The 23,355-nt window shown below is 35.4% G+C and overlaps 2 protein-coding genes across 6 annotated transcripts in view; both read left to right on the top strand.

Annotated features, from left to right (window-relative positions):
- The window catches only part of LOC138700286 (centrosome-associated protein 350-like), a 54,746-nt gene extending 48,086 nt beyond the window's left edge, over positions 1-6,660 (top strand). For all 3 annotated transcript variants that reach the window (XM_069826792.1, XM_069826790.1, XM_069826791.1), the window contains exon 20: positions 1,312-6,660. In XM_069826792.1, the coding sequence (XP_069682893.1) occupies positions 1,312-2,082 (771 nt within the window). In that variant the 3' untranslated portion in view covers positions 2,083-6,660. The remainder of the gene's footprint in view (positions 1-1,311) is intronic.
- A 6,718-nt stretch (positions 6,661-13,378) lies between these two features.
- The window catches only part of Pask (PAS kinase), an 83,446-nt gene continuing 73,469 nt past the window's right edge, over positions 13,379-23,355 (top strand). For 2 of the 3 annotated variants that reach the window (XM_069826789.1, XM_069826788.1), the window contains exons 1-2: positions 13,631-13,844; positions 14,013-14,076. Coding sequence is in view for 1 of the 3 variants with exons in the window: in XM_069826786.1 (XP_069682887.1) it covers positions 13,408-13,427; positions 14,013-14,076 (84 nt within the window). In the remaining 2 variants the exon portion in view is untranslated. Of the gene's footprint in view, positions 13,428-13,630; positions 13,845-14,012; positions 14,077-23,355 lie in introns of those variants that run through there. The other variant, XM_069826786.1, reaches the window with a different exon arrangement.

The raw sequence follows: 23,355 nt of genomic DNA, 5'->3' as shown, positions 1-23,355 counted from the left end.
CACAGCCATTAACTAGGCAACATTGCAGCGATTGGAGTGGCTAATTGCAGAATAGTGGCCATGTCTAGCATTGCCCCATGTTCATACTTATTCTATGTTCACTGCAGTGCTGTACATTTTATTGCTTTGTATAGTTTTCTGAATTCCTTTATTTCAATACTAGCCGTACCCATGTGCTCTGTTGCACCCGTTAGAAATAAATATAAAGTAATTACATAATTAAAATAGGACATTTGATTCAAGGAACATTCGTGTTTGATAGAACAATAAATTGTTTAATATGTTACTTAATTTAAATTGTATTTAAAAAATTAAAATGCGATCATTTTGATCCAGAGACCACTCATTTGGTGCAATGACAATTCCTTTAACATGTTTCTTAATTGTTATTACATGCAACCATAGTTTAATGAAAATTGACATATCTTTTAGTTTTAATGTGTATACTTTATATTACTTGCTATATGTTTCCATTGAATTATGGTAATAACTTAATTTTAACCCTTGTTTTCTACGTCTTCAGTAAATGGCGCTTGGCCCACTATGGTTCTGAAACCTTCAAATAACTTAAATAGTGATTCAGCATATATAGTGATATGCAATTATATTTCTTTCTTTCGAAAATGTAAGAATTCACGATCTCCTATGAACCATTACCATGGAATGAATAAATGTGTTTTTTCTTCCTACTCAAAAATTCTATATTTTGCACATAGCAGTTACTGCAGGAACAACAACGCTATAATCTGAGACGGTGGTGAAAATGTATTGTATTGTTATTTTAAAAGTCTTGTATATTCTTAAATATCAGTCCTATCAAAATTTTGCATTATCGGAAATCATTTTTAAAGAAACTTTTGTTATGTAACATTTTTCACAAAAATCAATAATAAGCGAGATATTTCGATTTATTTAATTAACACCCCCTATTAAATAGTGTATTCTGAATGCCATATAGCCTAAAATCTAAGTTACAGCAAACTTAATTTATATTCCAGTTTTCATCGAAATCCGTTCAGCCATTATCGCGTGAAAAGGTAACAAACATCCAGACAGACAGACATACAAACAAAAATTTCAAAAAAGCGATTTTCGGTTTCAGAATGGTTAATTATACATGTTAACATCAATTATTTTTGGAAAATCGAAAATTACCAGAAAAATTTTGGCTACAGATTTATTATTAGTATAGATGAACATCTTCATGATCCCTTACCTTATTATGTACTTAATTTTACATGTTGCTATTAGGAAAGGAATATTTTATTTATATAGCTTTATTTAACTTTTGAAAATGTTTATTTCTTTTAGATTCAAGAACTGGAGCAAGCTCAAGAACAGCTGCCATACTTCTACATCCGAGAAATACCAAATAAACCACCTCCACCTTACACTCCACCCAACCAACAGACCTGGACACAGACAACTCCTTGTTCTAGTCCACCAAGCATGCCAACAATCAAGCAAGACCTTACTGAAGAAGAGCCTCGCTTTACTACTGCTGATGAGTTACATTCATTAACTGTAGAAGTGATTGGTTATTTGTACGATGCCTTGACAACTGGTGTCAATCTAGAAATTGTAGAAGCTCCTCTTGAATTTTATGACGATCCTGATACTGTTAACGCATCAGATTTTAAAAAACATAGCAGGAAGGTATTCAAGAAATTGGTTTTTGACTTGACGAGAGATTTAGTAAAAGAAGCATATGGCTGGGAGAGAGATAAACCTTGTGCTCCTTGGGATTGGCTTGCCTTCGCGCATAAAAGGAGAAAAGTATTCCCTCCAAAATCGAAGGAGATGTTGCAGGAAACGGTTGTGAATCAAGTGTCCACTCTTTTTGGATTTTCTTCTAAGACATACAAAGAGAAGCTCGTAATTCGATGGAGTCGTAAGAAGAGAGACTTTGTAGATGAAATTCTCATAAAGGAATCCCATGAAGAAGAATCATCATGGACAAATTATGATCAAGACGAAATCACCGTGAAGAATGAGATTACAGTAGGGATCTTAAATTCTTTATTGGATGAAAGTATACAAATATTTACAGCTATAAGGAATAAGAAGCTGAAGAAACTTTAATTATGAATCATCATCATCTTTGTTTCTCCTTCAAGGGCTTAGGCCATGCCAGGTGTGTTCCAGCTCCAGAGAATTGTTTCTTCCATTTTTTTCGTGGTCTTCCCAGTGCTTTGACATCTTGGATTGTAATTCCAAAGAACTTTGGTGTATCTGTTGCCTGGCATCCTCAGCACATGATCTTCTTCAGTTATTCGTGTTTGCCTGAATAGAGAAATTCTTTAATAACGCAGATACAAAGTTCCTTCCAAATATCTTAATTTTTTTTTCAGTGCATGTAATCTGCAACCCATCTTACAAATCACATTTCTTTCGCTTCAAATCTTCCCATTTAATCCTTTTTAAAGCCTGTGTGTAGTGTCCATATAAAGGTACGGTCACACGTCGCTACTTTTGCAGTGCAACTTTTGTACTGCAGCTGCAAAAGTTGCTTGTCGTGTTCACACGTAAGCCAAAAGTAGCGTGCTGCATGCTACTTTTCGTGCTGCGCAACCCGAGTGCCACAAAAGTTGCAACTTGAGGTTGCAAGTCTGTTCACACACAAGGCGCTACTTTTGCAGCCACAGTCATGCTGCAGGTTTCCATCTCCGTGTTGACTTCTCAATATACATTTTGTGGTTATGTTAGCATTATTAAGAAACTCATGTGAAAGATTACTTATCTATTATTTGCTTTTCTGTCGTATCTAGTATTCAGAAATTGGCATTATTTTTACTATAAAGGCCTATATACTTAAATGATAACCAACAGCATATTCACATAATCAATGTTGGCAACCCTCCTGTTTGAAACTACGCTACGAAAAATTAAAAAAATTAATTATGTCGTCAGCAATTATGCTCAGACTGTGTTGTGTATTTAATAACTGTTACAAATAATTTATTTTCATCACATTTAACATTAAAATATATCCAAACAATTAAAGTATCATTGGCACATTTGGGTGGTAACACTGGTTGCAACCGCAACAAAAGTTTCAACAAAACCAATATCAAAAATGCTACGGCTGCAACCCTGAGAACCCTGTTCACACATTGCTACTTTTAAGCTGCACGCAGCATGGAAAAGTAGCGGGCAGCAGGTTCGGCAGCCGCTACTTTTCGGGTTGCACCATTGTTCACATGTCGCAGTACGAGAGTTGCACAGTTTTTTGTACTGCAGAGCTGCAAAAGTAGCGACGTGTGACCGTACCTTAAGATGGAAGGCACAGCCATTATTTTATATATTTAAAAGAATCTCCTTATTTTAAGTTAAACTCTCGGCATTTTTCAGTTACTGTATTGTATTATTGCAAAAAAAAAAAATCTGCTCAAGATCATTATTTTCTAGAACCATGCTAGGCATAGAATAAAATAGTTTCTGCAGTTGGGTTTATTCATTTAATATCATTTTGGTGGGTACGTATTATAAACCGTATTTAACACTTATGCCACGTTTACACCAGGGATATAACCCAAGACCTCTTCATTATATTAACAACATAATATAACCATATGATCTACTGAGACGATGGAAAAACAAGCATTTATTCAGCCTTTGGCCTTACTGTAGGCAGGTGCCATTCCAAAATACTGACAAAGAATATTATCACGTGTATCATTCTGTAGACCTTAGACTTTCCACCACTAAGTTTCGACTCCATTCTTTCTTTGGGGAACTGTACGTATTCCTTCCTTTAGTATTAATGTGTCTTCGTTTTATAATACAGTCATTCCTATTGCATTTAATAATTAATTTTAGTAATTCTCCATGGAACATATCATTCATTTTTTCCTTTTTCAAGGATCAAATAACCACTATTTGATTTTGATCGTAGGTTTATCAACTCTTTTATTTATTAAAAAATATAAGTATATTCTTGACTTTGAAGATGTCTTTATTAATATAGCAACTCTAGCTGTAGCACTCCACAATACTAGATGTCTAATAAGTATAAAACACTGTTTGTAGTTTTGTTCCTAATTTTATGAAAAAATTCCCTATACAAAAGATATATGAGGCAAAACATTGAATACATTTTGAACTGTTTTCAAGAACTATGTTTTTCACTTATAAAGGTGTGACAAGGAGACTGTTTTCTTAATCATACCATGCACTTATTTTTTTCATTTTTGGATTCTTCAAGTTTCAAAAACACACAAAATAAAAAATATAGTTAAAAATAAGCAAAAAAAAAAACATTGAGGCTTAGAAAATGGATATGCACCATTGAAATTTAACTACAATATTAATAAAGGTAATAGAACGTAAAGAAAAACCATTATAAACAATGTAACATATTCTATTATATCATGTGTTAATATCAGTTCATAGAAGGTGTTCAAATTGGTCTCCATTCACTGTCAAATAATGCATAAGTCTGTCTTGGAAATTTTTTAATGTTTTCAGCAACACTGTTTGGTTGATATTTTGCAACTCATCCCTAATTCTTCGTTTTAACTCTTCCAGATCCTGGTAGACCCTTCACTACAAATAGCCCTACAAAAAAAAAATAAAATAATAATAATAATAAATGTAAATGAGTAGAGATCAAGGGATCTTGGGGGTCTTTCAATACTTTCTCTTCTGCCTGTCCATCGTCCTGAAATTTCTTGGTTCAAGTAATTCGCCATCTCTCTTCCATAATATGCAGGAAAGATATCGTCTTGAATTCCTCTTCTTTCTCCAGGGAATAAAGTACCACAAGCTGAAATTACTCATTCTGCAGAAGGTTTAAATAAAGTTCTGAATTTTATTTCCATCAATAAAAATGAGTCTATAATCCTACCACCAAGTTACACTAATCCAGACATTCACTTTTTGTGGAGTTGTGTATGGTGTCGGTATCATCCAATGTGGATTCTCTGGAGCCCAGTAATAGGTTCGTTCCAATAACAGTCAGGAACCATCCGTAACCATCGTGAGCATGTGCAATACAGAAAAAGCGTTCCAACACAATCCGAACCAGTCCTGAACCGGAAACATGTACTGCAGTCAGGCGTTCCAACAAGCTTTTGACACGGGTTCAGAATGGTCAGAAATAGTCCGCGGATTGAGGCATGTACGGAAGAGTACGCGAGACGCGCATGCGCATAAGCTCACCAACGTCTCCTGGATACTGAAGAAAGACATGATCGACTGTTCGCATCAATGAGGTTAAAGATGAAAAATGACAGTACAGACTAATAATAAAACTAGAGATTTAATTTAAATTTTCGCCAAAAAGAAAGGGAATGGAAATTATTTGGGTATTGAAATAGTTAATTACAATTTCAACATGCAGCTTTGATTAAAAGTATAATAAATAACGTACATACATTAATAATTAAAAAAGAACTATTTTTAGATGAGAGTCCCCCAGTACACGACATGGAATGAGCGGAATTCTTGCCTTCCATATTTTTTGTCATCTTTTTATAGAAAATGATCGAAATTCTATTTTCTGCAATTAGAATTAGCTGCGAAACGATGATAATAATAAGCATCCCATTCTTAACAAAGATGATCACAGTTACAGCATCTCTGGATTTAGTACATAACGATCCGCAAAAGCATTCCAACAGCATCCAGTCCAGTTTCAATCCCACAGCAGATGCTCAACTAGCGCATGCGCATAAGATGGTACAGGAACCGTACATGAACTGATCCATGAACCGCTTGTTGGAACGAACCTAATATCAGTTGTGAAGCTTTTCAGTATCATTTAGACAGAAAGTAGAAAATGTTCCATACTTCTTACTCACTCTGTGTATAATTGCATAGTGTGTCACTTCTATATTCTTTTCAGTTTTTAGGTGGTTATAACACCAATTTTTTATTTTTAAACTTTCAAGTTCTGTTTCTTTATTTGTGAATTCTCTTACATTCCAGGCTCCTATTTTCAGCAATTCCGTTCAACCAAGTCGAATTTTCCCTGTTTATTATTAATATCGATACAAGCTGATACATGTGGAAGTCCTTTGGAGAAATTAATTATAATAATAGTGTCCCTCAAGACACTAGTAACATTTGAAGCTAAGATTAGTGATGGGACTGCCATCATTCGGCAGCCAATGAAGAGCTTCCATATTAATTTCAGAGAATTTCTTCTGCTACTGGTGTCATTGATAAAATTGAATAATAAGTCCTATTAAAGTAATGTGTGGTACATATTATCTCTGGCTTTTCCTTTATAATCCTGGAGATAATGTGGTCCAGATACAAAACCTCAGACATAATGTAAATGCACATTATTTCTAGTCATATTGACTTAAATGGTTGTGACTTAAAATATGGTCTTTTGTAAACTTATGCTCAGTGATTTTATGCTCATGGAAGTACAAATTTACACTGAGATGATGTGGCTGTAAATTTCTTAGGGTATTAATATTTTAATAATGTATTTTATACAATTAATTGCTTAATTCTTCCTATTGATCGTAAATGAGAGTTCCTATATGGTGCCTTGTGTGATCATGTATTTCATAAATCTCTCAGGATTTTGTATGGCTGAGCTGTTGAATGTTTAGTTTGAAAGTTTGTATAATGGTTAAGTTTCAAATTGTTATGTATTTTTGTCATAAAATAAATTGCAAGAAATGTGTATATATGTTTACAATTACATCTGAGCGTGTTCTTTTTTTATTTTAGATTTTACGCATGTGGCTACCATTAGATATGAATTCGCGGTTTCAAACTCAGCTGAAGGTATTGAAGTGGGCATTGTTTGGTATTAGCAAACATCCAGTTTCCAAGACGAAACAATAGGAATCCTACACCGAGAGCCTCCTGGAATTTAAAAAGACTGACTGGTCTAGCTACACATTGGCTTTGAAAACTGAACTAGACCTACATAGAATAAATTTTGAGCAAGACTGTGATAAAATATACAACCAGATTAATAGCATAATCTTTAAAAAATGCTGAAATACTAGAATGTATTGAAAAAAATTTCCGAAATTCAAAACGTGTGTACAAAAATTGTCTTGTAATCTGTATTATAAGCAGTAAAAAAAACTAGATCTCTGATTACGTTTTTCACCGAGCCGCAGGAGGTCTAAAGACTAGCATATAATAGTACATTATGCAACGAGCCTATAATGGTAGTAATTAAGACGCAAGTATGTTTGTTTATGAAACGAGCGCGAGTTTCATAATTTTCATACAAGCATCTTAATTACCATTATAGGCAAGTTTCATACGACTTTTTATGCTCGACCATATTTCTAACTTGAAATTATTCAAAATTAGGTCTTCTTATGGTTATGTGCGAACTGACCTGAATTGTGAGATGTGCGCAGACGCGAAAGTATTAGTTTCTTCCGAGGCCAAATGTCATTGACCTTGGCAGAGAATAAGATGAACATTAGTCTGATATAACATGGAAATTGATTTAGAATTGAAAAACGAGATGACAAATTGAATTTATTTGAATATTATTTACAATTAACGCTAATTATTATAATAACAGAACATAATCTTCTGCGACAGCATTGGATTTCCAGCCTCTGTGACTTTTCGCTAATTGTCTTTCAATTGCATATCCGAGAATAATCGATACTTGCGGTTTTATAACGGTACAAAGCTGACTTGTCATTGGCTGAACACCTGAACTTTAATGAATAGGTGTACTTTAATGGCATGCATTAAAGGACTGCTACCAGGTGTATAATTACTACATTTCGGTATGGTCGAGCATAAAGTAAAATTTGTGTTTATTTCTTTTATTTTCATAATTCTTCGATGCGTGGTCAGTGGGGCTTAAGTAACTTCTTTTTTATAATTTTTAATTTCTGAAAAGCTATTAAAAAGAAAAACTTCATTGTGTCTAAGTGAAATACAAGTCATAATACAGTAAAATGATCAATTTGCCTTCAGTCTTTTTTTCTAACATATTGTCGGTAATAATGGTTTATATGCCCGTAGTATCATCATTAGAGGGCAGATCTGTGTGCGGTTAGAAAACGAAACAGGTTAGACACGACGCGATGCGAGCAGTAGCAACACAGCCCATGCATACTAAACTTCAGGGACAATGCACGCAGATCCGCCTCCTAATCATCACTATATGATGTACTGGAGAAATATTATGTTGACCACATAAGATTTTTGTACCTCTGTACTTAAACTAACACTTGCCAATATTGTATTAATGAGGAAGCTTGTAAGATTTATATTTCCATTGTTGTTACTTTCTAAAATATGAAAGAATAGCATTAACAAGTTACTGAAAGTGTTGTTAAGATGTTCTATAGTAGAAAGAAAATAGTTCTTGTACAAAAGCGAGCTCACATTGATAAAGGTAGCTAATTGTTTTGAATAGGAATATTTTCTGTAGGTTTCTATTTTTAATATAAAACAGGCAAATTGACTCTTTCTATAGATTAGAATCAAATTAAAATCATGATTTTTAGTGACTGATATTTATTTACTACATACAGCTGGTTCCATATGTGTTATTTTTTGTCTACTGCAATACAATTTTCTTCGAATTTCACTTCTCACAAAAATAATAACAATACAGACATGAAAGATACTGAATTTCCTGCAATGCTTTGAGTAACTCGTTATTGCTTTTCTTTCATATTCTAGCGTATAATAAGAGTGGAAATATAAATCTTACAAGCTTCCTTATTAATACAGTGTTGACACATGTTAGTTTAAATACAGAGGCATAGAAATCTTAAGTGGTCAACATAATATTTCTCCAGTACATCATATAATGATGATACTAAGAGCATATGTCGATATAAACAATTAATTCCGATAAAATGTTAGAAAATAACTAGACAGGATAGGAGCACTGCAAGTCAATGCTGTTGAGTCCTCAAAACTGTTGTCTTTCTTCGACCAGGGCTCCTCAATTTTATAAAATACAAATATTTTCCAGTTGTACAAAATTTTGTCCAATATTCTTTTGAGAAGATTAACTCCGTATGTAGATGAAATTACTCGGGATCATCAGTGCGGTTTTAGGTGTAATAGATCGACTATTGATCAGATTTTTTGTATTCGACAGATAATGGAGAAAAAATGGGAGTATAAGGGTACAGTGCATCAGTTATTCATAGATTCAAAAAGGCATATGACTTGGTTAAGAGGGAAGTATTATATGATATTCTTATTGAATTTGGTATTCCCAAGAAACTAGTTCGATTAATTAAAATGTGTCTCAGTGAAACATACAGCAGAGTCCGTATAGGTCAGTTTCTATCTGATGCTTTTCCAATTCACTGCGGGCTAAAGCAGGGAGATGCACTGTCACCTTTACTTTTTAACTTCGCTTTAGAATATGCCATTAGGAAAGTTAAGGATAACAGGCAGGGTTTGGAATTGAATGGGTTACATCAGCGTCTTGTCTATGCGGATGACATGAATATGTTATGAGAAAATACACAAACGATTAGGGAAAACACGGAAATTTTACTTGAAGCAAGTAAAGCGATTGGTTTGGAAGTAAATCCCGAAAAGACAAAATATATGATTATGTCGTGACCAGAATATTGTACGAAATGGAAATATAAAAATTGGAGATTTATCCTTCGAAGAGGTTGAAAAATTCAAATATCTTGGAGCAACAGTAACAAATATAAATGACACTCGGGAGGAAATTAAACGCAGAATAAATATGGGAAATGCATGTTATTATTCGGTTGAGAAGCTTTTATCATCCAGTCTGCTGTCAAAAAATCTGAAAGTTAGAATTTATAAAACAGTTATATTACTGGTTCTTCTGTATGGTTGTGAAACTTGGACTCTCACTCTGAGAGAGGAACATAGGTTAAGGGTGTTTGAGAATAAGGTGCTTAGGAAAATATTTGGGGCTAAGCGGGATGAAGTTACAGGAGAATGGAGAAAGTTACACAACGCAGAGCTGCACGCATTGTATACTTCACCTGACGTAATTAGGAACATTAAATCCAGACATTTGAGATTGGCAGGGCATGTAGCACGTATGGGCGAATCCAGAAATGCATATAGAGTGTTAGTTGGGAGACCGGAGGGAAAAAGACCTTTAGGGAGGCCAAGACGTAGATGGGAGGATAATATTAAAATGGATTTGAGGGAGGTGGGATATGATGATAGAGACTGGATTAATCTTGCACAGGATAGGGACCGCTGGCGGGCTTATGTGAGGGCGGCAATGAACCTTCGGGTTCCTTAAAAGCCATTTGTAAGTAAGTAAGTATAAATATTTTCCAATTATGAGTCTGGATGGAACCTACTATGAATTTTATATCGACTCTTTGATATGTAATTCAACTTCGCTTATAATCTTTCTTATGTTCGAAGAAGGTGTTCCTCATAATTTAATTTAATTAAAACATAAAGCTTTTAAAAGTGTTAAAATTTATTCAAGAAGGGTAATATACCTTAATTTCAAGACTTTCAATTACAAGAACCAGAATACAAATATTTCAACACAGAAACATCAATATGCACGTGTTGAAAGTATCATCTGTGTTCAACAAATTGGATTGAAGAGAATCACCAACATATCAATCTTGAGCTGTTTCGCAATTTTACAACATAAAATTGCAATAACTTTATATATTTCTGTCGGTCTAACAAAATACAGACCTCTTGTATGAGTACGTTCTAACCCTAAAATTTTCAGGAGCTACTGAAAGTCCCCCCCCCCCAGGTAACAGTGCAGTACAATACATTCTCTTTCAAGAAAACCATGAATTAATCTAAAAAAAAAATCGAGAATCACGACTTTATGAAGCTGAAATTTTAAAAGTTTATTTTTTGTATGTTGCGACAGCCCAAATAAAAGATGAGTAGCCTGTTTTTCCTGGACAAATAACACAACACAAACGGAGTAAAAATTAGATTAATTCTGTACCAGAGTGCTACCGAAAGTATGCATGATTCATTTACCTACTTAGCTTCTATTCGAGTTATATGTACTAACAAAAGAAAATTTGAGGGGCAAAGTCAATTTGGGACCGAAAATAAACGACTTCAATATTCTTGCCTAAATGCTCGCACCTCATGTGGCATCCTGAGCATGCCATGTTTGTAACTGATTGACTCTTGAAATGCACTCTCTCTGATTGTACGTTGAAGCATTGGTAATAAATGAATTTATCCCACGTTCTTCGAAGGAACGTCCCTGGACCTTAAATATGTTCATACGAATAGGAATGGATTCAATTCATTTTCTAATGAAAATATGCCTTCCTTTCGTAGCGCTATAGTAATTTATCGTGGAAATTTGTGGCAAAATGGTTTAAGTATACATTATGCTATCGCGGATTGCTACATAATAGGGGCGGCTTTAGAGGCAGTGTCATCGTGCCATGGCACTACCAGAACACGAGAGAAAAAAATAATTCATATTTTCCGCGCAAAACGAGATAGAAATAAGTTATGCTTGTACCACAGACTAGTATATAGTCACGAAGCTTTAGTTTATTATGGTACTCGAAACTATAGACTGTACAGGTCGGATTGTCTGTAATGAGGCGATAGTAGCGATCCTAGTGTTTAGCAACTATCTATGGATGCATATTTACTACGTATCGAGCTTCGTGACTGTATATACTAGACTGTGCTTGTACTTGCAAACTCTACTCCGAAAATTATCGTTGCCGCCACAACGAGATAGAAAGAGAAGACTATAGAGTGGCCATGTTGTCCTGTACAGCGCTCTTTGCGGTGCCACCGCGAAACACGGCAGATCTGAGCTAAGCGCCCACCTTTGTAAAAATTCGTCTGCTTGCAATGTTGTTTAACGGAGGTAAGGAGTACAAAAAAACGAAGAAAAAACATGCCTGTTGTGTGTGCTGCATATAACTGCAATGTCAAAAGGAAAAAGACAACTGATATATCATGTTTCATGTAAATTTTATGAAGTTAAGTCCATAGTTTTGTTAATTAGCAGCATTTTTTTTTTCATGCATAAATGTGTAACAACGCCCGGCATAAACAAAATAAATGGTTCACTGGTAATGTACTTAAACTAAATACGGATAAAACCAATACAACTCCGTTTCAGACCCAGTGAAAAACAAATAGCAATACAATATTAAAACTGTATTTCGTCACCGGCATCCTTCATTTCTGCTCCTTCTGTCCTTACTGCTTATACAAGAAGACGATGAGCTGTAGCTTATAAGAAGTAGGCCTATTTCGAAGACAAACGATTAATCAAATAAATGGTTCACTAGTAATAAAGTTAAACTAAATACGGATATAACCGCTACAATTCCGTTTCAAACCTAGTAATAGCAATCAAATATTAAAATTGTATTTCGACACTCGCATCCAAAATAACGCAAAACTCTGGAGTAGGTCGTATTGTTGTTAGTATTTTGACTGGAAGGACATGAAAGAACATAATTGAGCACCCACGTGCAATAATGGGGTAAGTATGAATATATTTCGTAACTACTTACCCCATTATTGTACGTGGGTGCTCAATTATACACTAATAATAATCTGTGGTGCCATAGCCCTAGAAAGGCCCAGACAGACCAGCCGGCTGTTGGCCTCACGTTCACATTTCGATATTAATAATTATACTTTACTGTAACAAAAAAACTGAAAGCGTGTTTTGTCACGCGTGTTTGCAAGTACAAGCACCCACGTTACAAGCTTGGAGGTAAAGGTTGTTTACTACAGATAGGGCCTACTTTCATTGTATATCTTATGGTATAGTAAATAGTTTTGCAACGTGTAGAGACTGGGAAAACAATTTAATAAAATCATCCGAATCATACTCGTTCATATTATAGGCAATCTTGCAGGTCGCATTTAAAAGAACCTAAGAATGTTAACATTTTCTTCAGTATATTTGCTAGGACTTCTTGTCATACTACATGACAATTTTGCTTAGGTTATTCTTTTAAGCATTCCTTCTAGGAATAGCTCAAGTGTTTTAAATTTAGCGTAGATAAGTTTAGATTAAGTTCCTAGCACGTATTAGACGAAATACTAGGTTTTTCCACTTCAGTTTAACTGATTTATGCAAACGAAATTAAGACAGCTGACGATTCTAATGTCAGTTATCACCATGCCCACTTTGTTTTGGGCGCATAAGTTCATTACCGACGGTCGTTCAATTTTCTTCAAACATGGCGGCGCAATGACCACTCAATATCTTTCTCTTTCTAACTCGTTGTGCCGCCAACTTCATTGTAACCAGCGTTTGCAGCATGGTTCTGTGCAGGCACAGTGTTGCCAACAGGCTATCACTGAATCCCGCTAGACGTAACTTAAATGGACTATAGTTGTTTTCCACTCACGGTTTAGTTTCTTTTTGGTCATGAGTGTTGGCAACAGATACTCTCTGGGAATATGAGCCGACTTTCGCGACCCTGGTGTTCATTTGGGCATGTATATCTCTGGTCTGAATTCATAAACATGGCGGAAATTTCAAACAGGTAACGGTGATAATTAATAAAATGGATAATATTGTTTTATAGTACATGCTGTTAAGCATTTTGTATTAACATTTTTGTTCTACGTATCATACTTTAAATTGTAATATATAAATTCACTAAATTGATGTTAATTATTAATGTTGTGAAGCTGGTAAATATCATGACAGTTAACAGGGGAAAGATCTGTTATGCGCGGTCGCGAAGTTTGAGTATTGATTGAGAAATAAGCCTACGCTGGTCCAACATACCATGTATATAATGTCAGCGAGGACAAATTTCTTCGAAGGCAATATGTGTTGTTCATGAATATTTTATATCAATCCCCAGAGTGAGCGAATCTTTTCCGTAGGTTATGGTTAAGTTTTACATAACAGTTCCAGCGGTTGACAGTTCGTCCTAAGTATTTTGGCTATATAAGTAAGTTTTGTTAATGATAAAGTGTGCAGTGTTTGTTGTATACCATTGTAGAGTAGGACAAATTGAGTAAAATATTTGTATCACTGTTTTAAAATTACTTAATATATATGAAGCCGATTTCACATGACAGAATACGGTATAATAAAATACTGCACCACTTCTTTTCAGAATACCACCATTGGATGTGTCATTTACGCCCAGATGCCTTCGAAGGTGTGGGGTTATAAATAAAGTAAGTCTGTGTGTTATAGTTCTAAATATTTATAGCCAATAGTCTACGTTGTTATGGGACAGTGCTACGTAATTTTGAGTTAATACCGATACCGGTAGTATATTGAAAATACGATGGCTGAGTTTTAGAGTGTATTTGTATTTAATATCATTTCGATTGACAGTGCGAAGGTGTATTTGGATTTATGACGCTTTCCTGTGTTGATTTCAATAAAATTATCAAACCAATGAATACCAAGTTGGTTTCTTCTTATCGTGGCTGGAGGAGAAGGAAATGGTGGTTTGTTACGGACTTCTGTCATAGCCATGTAATACGAATAAAATGCATAAACACAGGGAGTGGAATAGAATATTTCAGACAATAAAAAATTTTAGGCTTACCATGCAGTAAATTATACTTTATGACGTATTTGAAAATTGGGTTAAATTTTTGGTGTCTATGTTTTTATACTATATCCATGTTTGTTCTGTCATTTTAATTTAATAATATTTGTATTTTTTTCATTAAATATATGGGTGAATCTCTCAAATGTAGCATATCTCCAACCTCAGTAACTGTAAAAGTAAAATATTCTCCAAAAAAATTTGAAAAAAATTCTAATGGACTTATTTCTAGATATTCTTTCCTTCAAAAATAGTGGTCACATACTTTATCGGGTTTAAATGCCAATTTTTGGGCCCCTAAGTTTAAAGGTCCAGGAGGCTGACGTTGAATAAAATACTCGTACAGTAGTGGTGTCTGCTATACCAAAGAAGATTTACTTACTTACTGGCTTTTAAGGAACCCGAAGGTTCATTGCCACCCTCACATAAGCCCACCATTGGTCCTTATCCTGAGCAAGATTAATCCAGTCTCTATCATCATATCCCACCTCCCTCAAATCCATTTTAATATTATCCTCCCATCTACGTATATGAAAGAAGATATATGATATGGAAACCCAATTATAAAGGCACACAAAATGTCATTTGCTGTACTTACCAAAGAAATTAAAAAAATATATTTGTACTCATTAATGGTCTGGAAACCCAATGGCAAAGGAAGTTGAACAAATATATTTTAGTCTCTAATGATTTAGCAGTAGGATTATGACTAGGCTGTCAGAGTACAAAATTAATACAATTCCTCATCTTTTCCCCCGGAATTATTGTATGCCACTCCTATGTGAAGAGTTGACCCACCAAAGTGGAATGGCTTTACCTCCTGTGCATACTTACAGAAGGAATGTTTACTAAAGTCTGTGCTTTTTCTTTTTCTGTCTGAGTTTTTCGGCTTCTCTTTTCTTCTTCAACCTCTCCAATCTGTGATGTTCTGTTTCTTTCTTTTTTGGAGCCATTGTCTAGAAAAAGTATAAAATACCGAAAAGTCCAAAACTGACCGGTATGCCATTAGCATTATGTAGGCTTACTAACAGATTGCTAAATCGTATTTCAGTAAATAAAATATCTAATTACACTGTAAGATGATTGTCAACCTCCTGGTATAAAAAAGCCAGCAGACTGACATGACCCAGGAGGCTGACTGCCAGGAGGTTGACATTTTGCACTAAGTAGTTTATTTTATTGCTAGGCCATGAATGTAATTTCTAAGTAATGTAAGTGGTTTAGAAATATCAGTCTGCTACATGATAATTTCGAGATAGGCCTATAATTATTTTAGAATTTTATAGTTTATAGCCTATCTCAAAAGTAATGGTTACCAGTATATTGACACAATATACTGAGACATTGGGACATTACTGTTTTTCTCTATTTGCAAGCTCCAAAAATAATGTTAGAAGAAGAATCTCATTTCCGTGTTTGATGTTACTCTCCAATTGCACAGCTGCTTACGTATTAAGAACCTAAGAAGAAAAAAATACCTACCTAGATAGCAAAAATATCCCTATATTTTTTTTTTTTTTTTTCCAGGAGGCTAACATTTAAAAATCGGGACAAACTTTACAAATACGCAAGAAACGTGTACGTGGTGTAAAATATTTTGTAGACATCTTACATTAACCTTTTAAGCATACTTTTCAAAATACTGGATCAGATAATTAAGAAAAAAATTATTGTAGAGTCAGGAGTCTTAAATTCTTATATGAAAGTGGAACAGACAGTCCAGGAGGCTGACATTTGTTAAGGAGTTTTTCATTTTTTATCACTATTGTATGAAATATTTAAACATTAATTTGAGGTGGGAAATAGGCTATAAGTCATAAAAGACATACGATTTTTTTCAACCTTCCTTTAAAGTTAGTTTTTTTCAGGAGTGGTGCTGAACTTCAAATTAGCAACATTTGAGAGATTTACTCATATAGTTACGTACTGTAGGTCTATTGCAAGAATAAATTAATCATCAGGCCATTTGTATCGATTACCTTCAGTTTTGGCAGTTTAAGTGGTCATTTTAAAAACTTGCAGCATTGTTGCTTTGAATTCATATAGATATGTCATCTAGCAGACAGATGACTTGTTTCTAATTGTTTTTTTTTTTTTTTTCAGCTGTAGGCTACATGTCGCACAATCTGTTTGAACAGTTTCTGTTTAAAAATGTATGTTTTTTATGTAATACAGTGGGACATTGATTATCCGAACTAATTGGGATCAGGTATAGTTCGGATATGCAATTGTTTGGAAAACCGAACATAAAAATGACAGAGTACCGGTGTGTAAAATATGTAGGATAAAGTTTCTTTACGATAATGTACCATTAAAATACTGTACTGCACATACAAAATATTATGTTGTTGTTTTCTAATGCCAGGCATTTGACAATAAAGTCACTTGACCTCTTGCACTCCAATATTTTTCAAAGATATTATCATGGTCAGCCACTGAAGCACAGATTTTGAGGTGTTCCGAATCCATTTCTTGGTTTGAGTTGCACAATGGGCAGTTAGGGGACTGATATATTCCAATTCTATGCAGGTGTTTGGCCAAATAGTCATGGCCTGTTGCCAATCTGAATGCAGCTACAGACGATTTTCGTGGTAAATCGGGAATTAACTTTGGATTATGATGCAGAGAGTTCCATTTTTTCCCTTGAGATTGTATTATCAAATTTTGTTTGTTGAAGTCTAAGTATGTAGATTTAATAAATCTTTTCACAGAGTAATACGTAGATTTAGTAACAGGTCTGTAAGTAGCAGTGCTGCCCTTCTTTGCTAAAGCATCCGCATTCTCGTTTCCCAGGATTCCACAATGGTATGGTATCCATTGGAATACAATTCTTTTATTGAGTGATATTAATTGAGAGATCATTTAGTTATTTCTGCTGTTTGAGATGAAGGTGTGTGTTTAGAGACTGTTGATAGAATAGCTGCTTTGGAGTCTGACAATATAACTGCATTCTTAAATTTATTGATGTGGCATAGAAGATTCCTGAGACTTTCACTTATTGCAATGATTTCTCCATCAAAACTTGTTGTTCCATACCCAAGAGATCTATAAAGTGAGAATAGACAGCACATAACACCTGCACCGGCACCTTGTTCTCTGGAGATCAAGGATCCGTCGGTGTATAAATGAAGCCAGGTTTGTGGAGGGTACCTAATATTAATTGCCTCTAAAGACAATTGTTTCATTATTTCAGTGTTTACTTCTGATTTCAGTATTTCTTTTGTTAAATTTAGATTATATTCTATATTGAATAGAGTTAAAGAGTTTGGTTTAATTTGTAAGTTTTCTTTTAAATTCGGGATATTGATTTTATACAAAATATGTACTATACATAATAATGGTAACAATGACACAAATACAGTACGTACCTTATTGCTTGAAGAAATCGCTGATTTTTCGTTGCTGAAATGAAGATCTTCGTTTTATTGCGGTGAGATCCCTCAATCTCTTCAGCAGAAGGCGATCGAAAAACATAATCAATTACTTTAGCACAGAACCCAAGACAACCCATCACTTGAACAAACTTCTTCAAATTGAAAATGAAACTGTTCGTGTTTATTCAGTAACAGAAGGCTACTGTTTGTTAATATATCTCTAGATTCCTTGTACTAAAAGGCAGTGAAAAGAGTTGGGTTATTTCTGCAAACAATAAGCATTCTGAGTGAGAGAGTTCTTAAGCATTTATGGTTGGTAATTTGCCAAAGCTCACTGAAGCGAGATGATTGACATAACAATGTGCACCAGTAATTTCCGAGAAGAGCCTTGTAATACAGTGTATAGTACAGAAGAAATACTGAAATCAGAAGTAAACACTGAAATACTGAAACAATTGTCTTTAGAGACAATTAATATTAGGTACCCTCCACAAAACTGGCTTTATTTATACACCGACGGATCCTTGATCTCCAGAGAACAAGGTGCCGGTGCAGGTGTTACGTGCTGTCTCTTCTCACTTTATAGATCACTTGGATATGGAACAACAAGTTTTGATGGTGAAATCATTGCAATAAGTGAATGTCTCAGGAATCTTCTATGCCACATCAATAAATTTAGGAATGCAGTTATATTGTCAGACTCCAAAGCAGCTATTCTATCAATCGTCTCTAAACACACACCTTCATCTCAAACAGCAGAAATAACTAAAATGCTCTCTCAATTAATATCACTCAATAAAAGAATTGTATTCCAATGGATACCATCCCATTGTGGAATCCTGGGAAAAGATAATGCGGATGCTTTAGCAAAGAAGGGCAGCACTGCTACTTACAAACCTGTTACTAAATCTACGTATTACTCTGTGAAGAGATTTATTAAATCTACAGACTTAGACTTCAACAAACAAAATTTGATAACTCAGTCCCAAGGGAAAAAATGGAACTCTCTGCATCAAAATCCACAGTTAATTCCCGGCTTACCACGAAAATCGTCTGTAGCTGCATTTAGATTGGCAACAGGCCATGATTGTTTGGCCAAACACATGCATAGAATTGGAATATATCAGTCCCCTAACTGCCCATTGTGCAACTCAAACGAAGAAATGGATTCGGAACACCTCAAAATCTGTGCTTCATTGGCTGGTCATGATAATATCTTTGAAAAATATTGGAGTGGAAGAGGTCAAATGACTTTATTGTCAAACGCCTGGCATTAGAAAACAACAACAACAGTATCTCATTAATATCTCATCACTGTTAATCATGTCAACTGAGATCTTTCTCAGTAGCCTATGTTACAGAGGAAAATAAATATGTACTGTAGCGTGTGTATGGTACCTAATTAAATAAAAAAATTAATCAGAGAAAATATGAGTTCGGATATTTGACTTATCGGATGATTGACATTTGGATTATCGATGCCCCACTGTATGTAGTATTAAGGGCTTATACTACAGAGTGGTGCATGAAATGTCATACACTGAAAATATCTAATAAAACGTTTCATTTTGGGTTTAGAACTTTCAAATTTTGTAACTAACAGCCTTAGTCCATGCATGGTTCAGCAGAAGGCAGCACTTGTCAATGTCGCGCATGCGCAGTGCCACCCACTGAGATTTGTGGAACATGGCAAACAAGGGCCACTTGACGCTCGAACAGAAAGTGAAGATGGTGTTGTTTTACGCGGAAACAAAGAGTGTAGAAAATTGAAAATGATGGTAAAAAAGTGGGTGTGTGTGTGATGTGGTTTCCAATCATGGAATCATTGGGCCTTTTTTTTTAACGACACTATTAACAGTGTGCGCTACATGGACATGTTGCAAAATAATTTTCTTTCGCAACTCTATGCAACAATGCTATCAATGGAGACACAATGGTTTATGCAAGACGGAGCTCATCCTCATACAGCAAATGTTGTTCTGGATTCCCTGAATGAACAATTTGGGCCCCATGTGATGTCCCATCGATATCCAGAACATTTTCAGTGCAGTTCGATATGTAGCATAAAATTTTGAGCAGGGGAAGCTAACTCAAATTTTCTTCCATGTACATATGAGAAAACATATTGTAAAAATATAGTCTTAAAATAAATAGTAGTCAATGTCAAGTCAGCAGTCCGAAGATTGGTTGGAACCTCGTAAGTAACACCAATAAGGCAGCACCTCAAATAGTACATAGTAAATTATGATTTCATTGTTTACACATATCTCTAACAAATAGACACGTATACGTATAATTTAACACTAGGTAGCTCATTCTCTGTCATATTTAGAGAAATCACAATATTAACGGTAAATACAGTCTTAGTAATTACCTAAGTATGCGTCTGTCTCGGTTGTGTCCTTCATTGATAGCAAGGGAGTCGGTCGTTTGTTTTTTAAATCACACTTTTGTTCATAAGTCAGTCTTTATAATGGAATTGTCCTAAAATTCAAGTAAATTAGTGTCAGCAACTGTTATTTCACTCATTATTTCTTATATCAGCCACAGTGCACACTAACACTTCAACTAAACACAACTCACGAAAGGGATAACTCGGAAACCAAATTCTTTTCAATGTTAAAGCTAGCTTCTTGCGAGCCTTGCGACCAGGGTAGTTTTGTTAGAAAGAGATGGAAAATCTGCGGAGTGGGTTACACAGAAGAATGAGGGGATTGGAAGCTGGTGTGTGCAGGCTTAATGTTTACTGCTGCATCACAAATCATCCTGAGCTGTCACATCACAATATTTAACGCGTAAATATAAATTGTATTAAAATTAATAAATAATTTTGTTCATAAACTGCATGTTTGTTATAAAATTATTATTAACTGGGGAAGCGGAGCTTTTTAGCTTATATTAATGCTACGCCACTGGCCGCCACACAGCCCGGATATCAATCCCTGTGACTGTTTCTTATGGGGATATTTGAAGAAGATAATCTATCACAATAAACCAGGAAATCTAATGCAACTGCGAGCGGCTATCACGACTTCCTTTCAGGGAATGACAGTGGACTTGTGTCGTAGGATAGTTGGAAAATCAGGGTTTGTCTTGAAGAGGTGATACGCCAACAAGGTGGACGTATTGAACACGTCCTGCATGCTCGTTAATCATGCACATTCAGGCGAGTAACGTGATATAAAATTGTATGACATATTTTATATATTAAAGGTTATATAAACAATCTAAACTGTATGACATTTCGTGCGCCACCCTGTACATCAAGGAGATTTCCCCTACTGGTATTTCGCCATTGCTCTATTAATCACCACTGTCACCTTCATCATTCAGTGCTATTTAGATTTCCCTTGGTGCACCGAGGGCAGCACTATGGTGATTAAATGCTCAACAGTTATGGCGTGTCATTCCTAGATGAAGACGCTTGTTTGAATGAAACAGCATCAAGTACCCGTAATTGGAAGAAAAAAACTACTACAAACAGAACTGTAGGCCTCAGAATGAGATCTGAGAAATTGGCGAGTTTAGTGATTTCAGTCATATACAGAGAGTTTCACAAACAAAAAACTAAAAGGCTATTTCACTAACAATCTCGGAATTGTAAGCAAGTCCAGTGTTTGGTCACTGATCAAGTGGAAAGAGGTTAGCTATTTAGCCTACAGGGCACAGCGCAGCGCAGAACACGTGACCTTCTGGCTTGCAGTGTCACACCTTAACTGCGTGCCCATAGGCCATATCTAAAGAACAATAATTGACAATTGGATTATTTAGAGTTTAACGAGAATTATATTCCTTTTATGCAATATGTTGTTGTTGTTTTCTAATGCCAGGCGTTTGACAATAAAGTCATTTGACCTCTTGCACTCCAATATTTTTCAAAGATATTATCATGGCCAGCCACTGAAGCACAGATTTTGAGGTTTTGGAATGAAAATGGCAAGTTGTAGCCGATTTAAGTGAACACCATATTTTAATGTTTTGGTGGCTACTTCATTCACACACAACCCCCAGAATGTCTGGAGGACCACACCTGCTGTTGGTCGACGGGTCCATTGGACCTAGCTGGGAGATCTTGTTGATCACCAGCTTTCCCTCCTTAAGTCACTGGAGGACGATTTTAGTGCCATAGCAGGTCAGCACTAGAAACAGAAAAGTAGAAAGAGGAGGAGGGAAAGTAAAATGAACCCCTAGGCCTCGAATGCTCTAATGCCATCGTCGGGGTTGAAGAAAGTAAGGGTTCAGTCAGAGGACTGGATAGGAAAGGGTAAAGAGAGAATTAGATATTGAATAGAGGAGAATTATACCAAATTCGGTCATTAACTCATCAAGCTGACCAGTGTTAATTGATGAGTAGCCTCTCTCTTTAGTTCAGCTTGTAAAATTATACGATGAAAGAGTAATGGAATGGAGAAAAATTCTCTCCGGCGCCGGGATTTGAACCCGGGTTTTCAGCTCTACGTGCTGATGCTTTATCCACTAAGTCACACCGGATACCATCCCGGCGTCGGACAGAATCGTCTCAGATTAAGCTCCAACTCTTGGGTTCCCTCTAGTGGCCGCCCTCTGCACTACGTCATAGATGTCTATGAACGTAGGACTGAAGTCCACACATGTGCTGAGGTGCACTTGTTATGAGTGACTAGTTGGCTGGGATCCGACGGAATAAGCGCCGTCTTAAATCACGAAGTGATTTACGCATATCATAAATATTATTTTAATGTACCGAAGTACATATGATATTTCCATGCAGATATTCTGCATCATCATACAATGAAGAAGGCGGCCACTAGAGGGAACCCAAGAGTTGGAGTTTAATCTGAGACGATTCTGTCCGACGCTGGGGTGGTATCCGGTGTGGCTTAGTGGATAAAGCATCAGCACATAGAGCTGAAAACCAGGGTTCAAATCCCTGCGCTGGAGAGAATTTTTCTCCGTTCCATTACTCTTTCATTGTATGATGACGCAGAATATCTGCATGGAAATATCATATGTACATCGGTACATTAAAATAATATATATTGTAAAATTATGCTTACTAACAGCTGCACCACGGGAAGGTAGGGATGGGACATTGGGTATTTGTCCAGGTTGATTCCTTAAAGCCTTCAATGGAAAGGATTAATGGCTCTCCCCCCTGCACCCGACAGATACCTTTATGCAATATTAAAGTGACTTTTGTGGCATTAGTGACTATCATGTATACAGTACTTCGTCTATGTTGTATTTAACTACATAACATGAAATTGATATAAAAGCTTGTTACATTACAAATTTTTTCAAGTCCATTATTAATTAAAAAAAGCAAATCGATTGAATATATGTAACATATTTGTTCTTCAGAAGCTGAATTTGTTGGATATTACCACAGGGTCTATTGTAAATTGTATTCGTTTATTTCACTTTTGCTTTTCTTACACACTTGAAACTTTGAGGCACTGCAACAAGTGGAATTTAAACTTGCGATGTCCCTGTTGGTGAGATGTACAGTTTTAGAAGAAAGTTTTGTTGCAGAGATACTTTAT

Source organism: Periplaneta americana, chromosome 5 (assembly GCF_040183065.1).
Source record: "Periplaneta americana isolate PAMFEO1 chromosome 5, P.americana_PAMFEO1_priV1, whole genome shotgun sequence".
In the NCBI taxonomy this organism is placed as follows: Eukaryota; Metazoa; Arthropoda; class Insecta; order Blattodea; family Blattidae; genus Periplaneta; species Periplaneta americana.
This window is presented reverse-complemented; position numbering and strand designations above follow the sequence as displayed.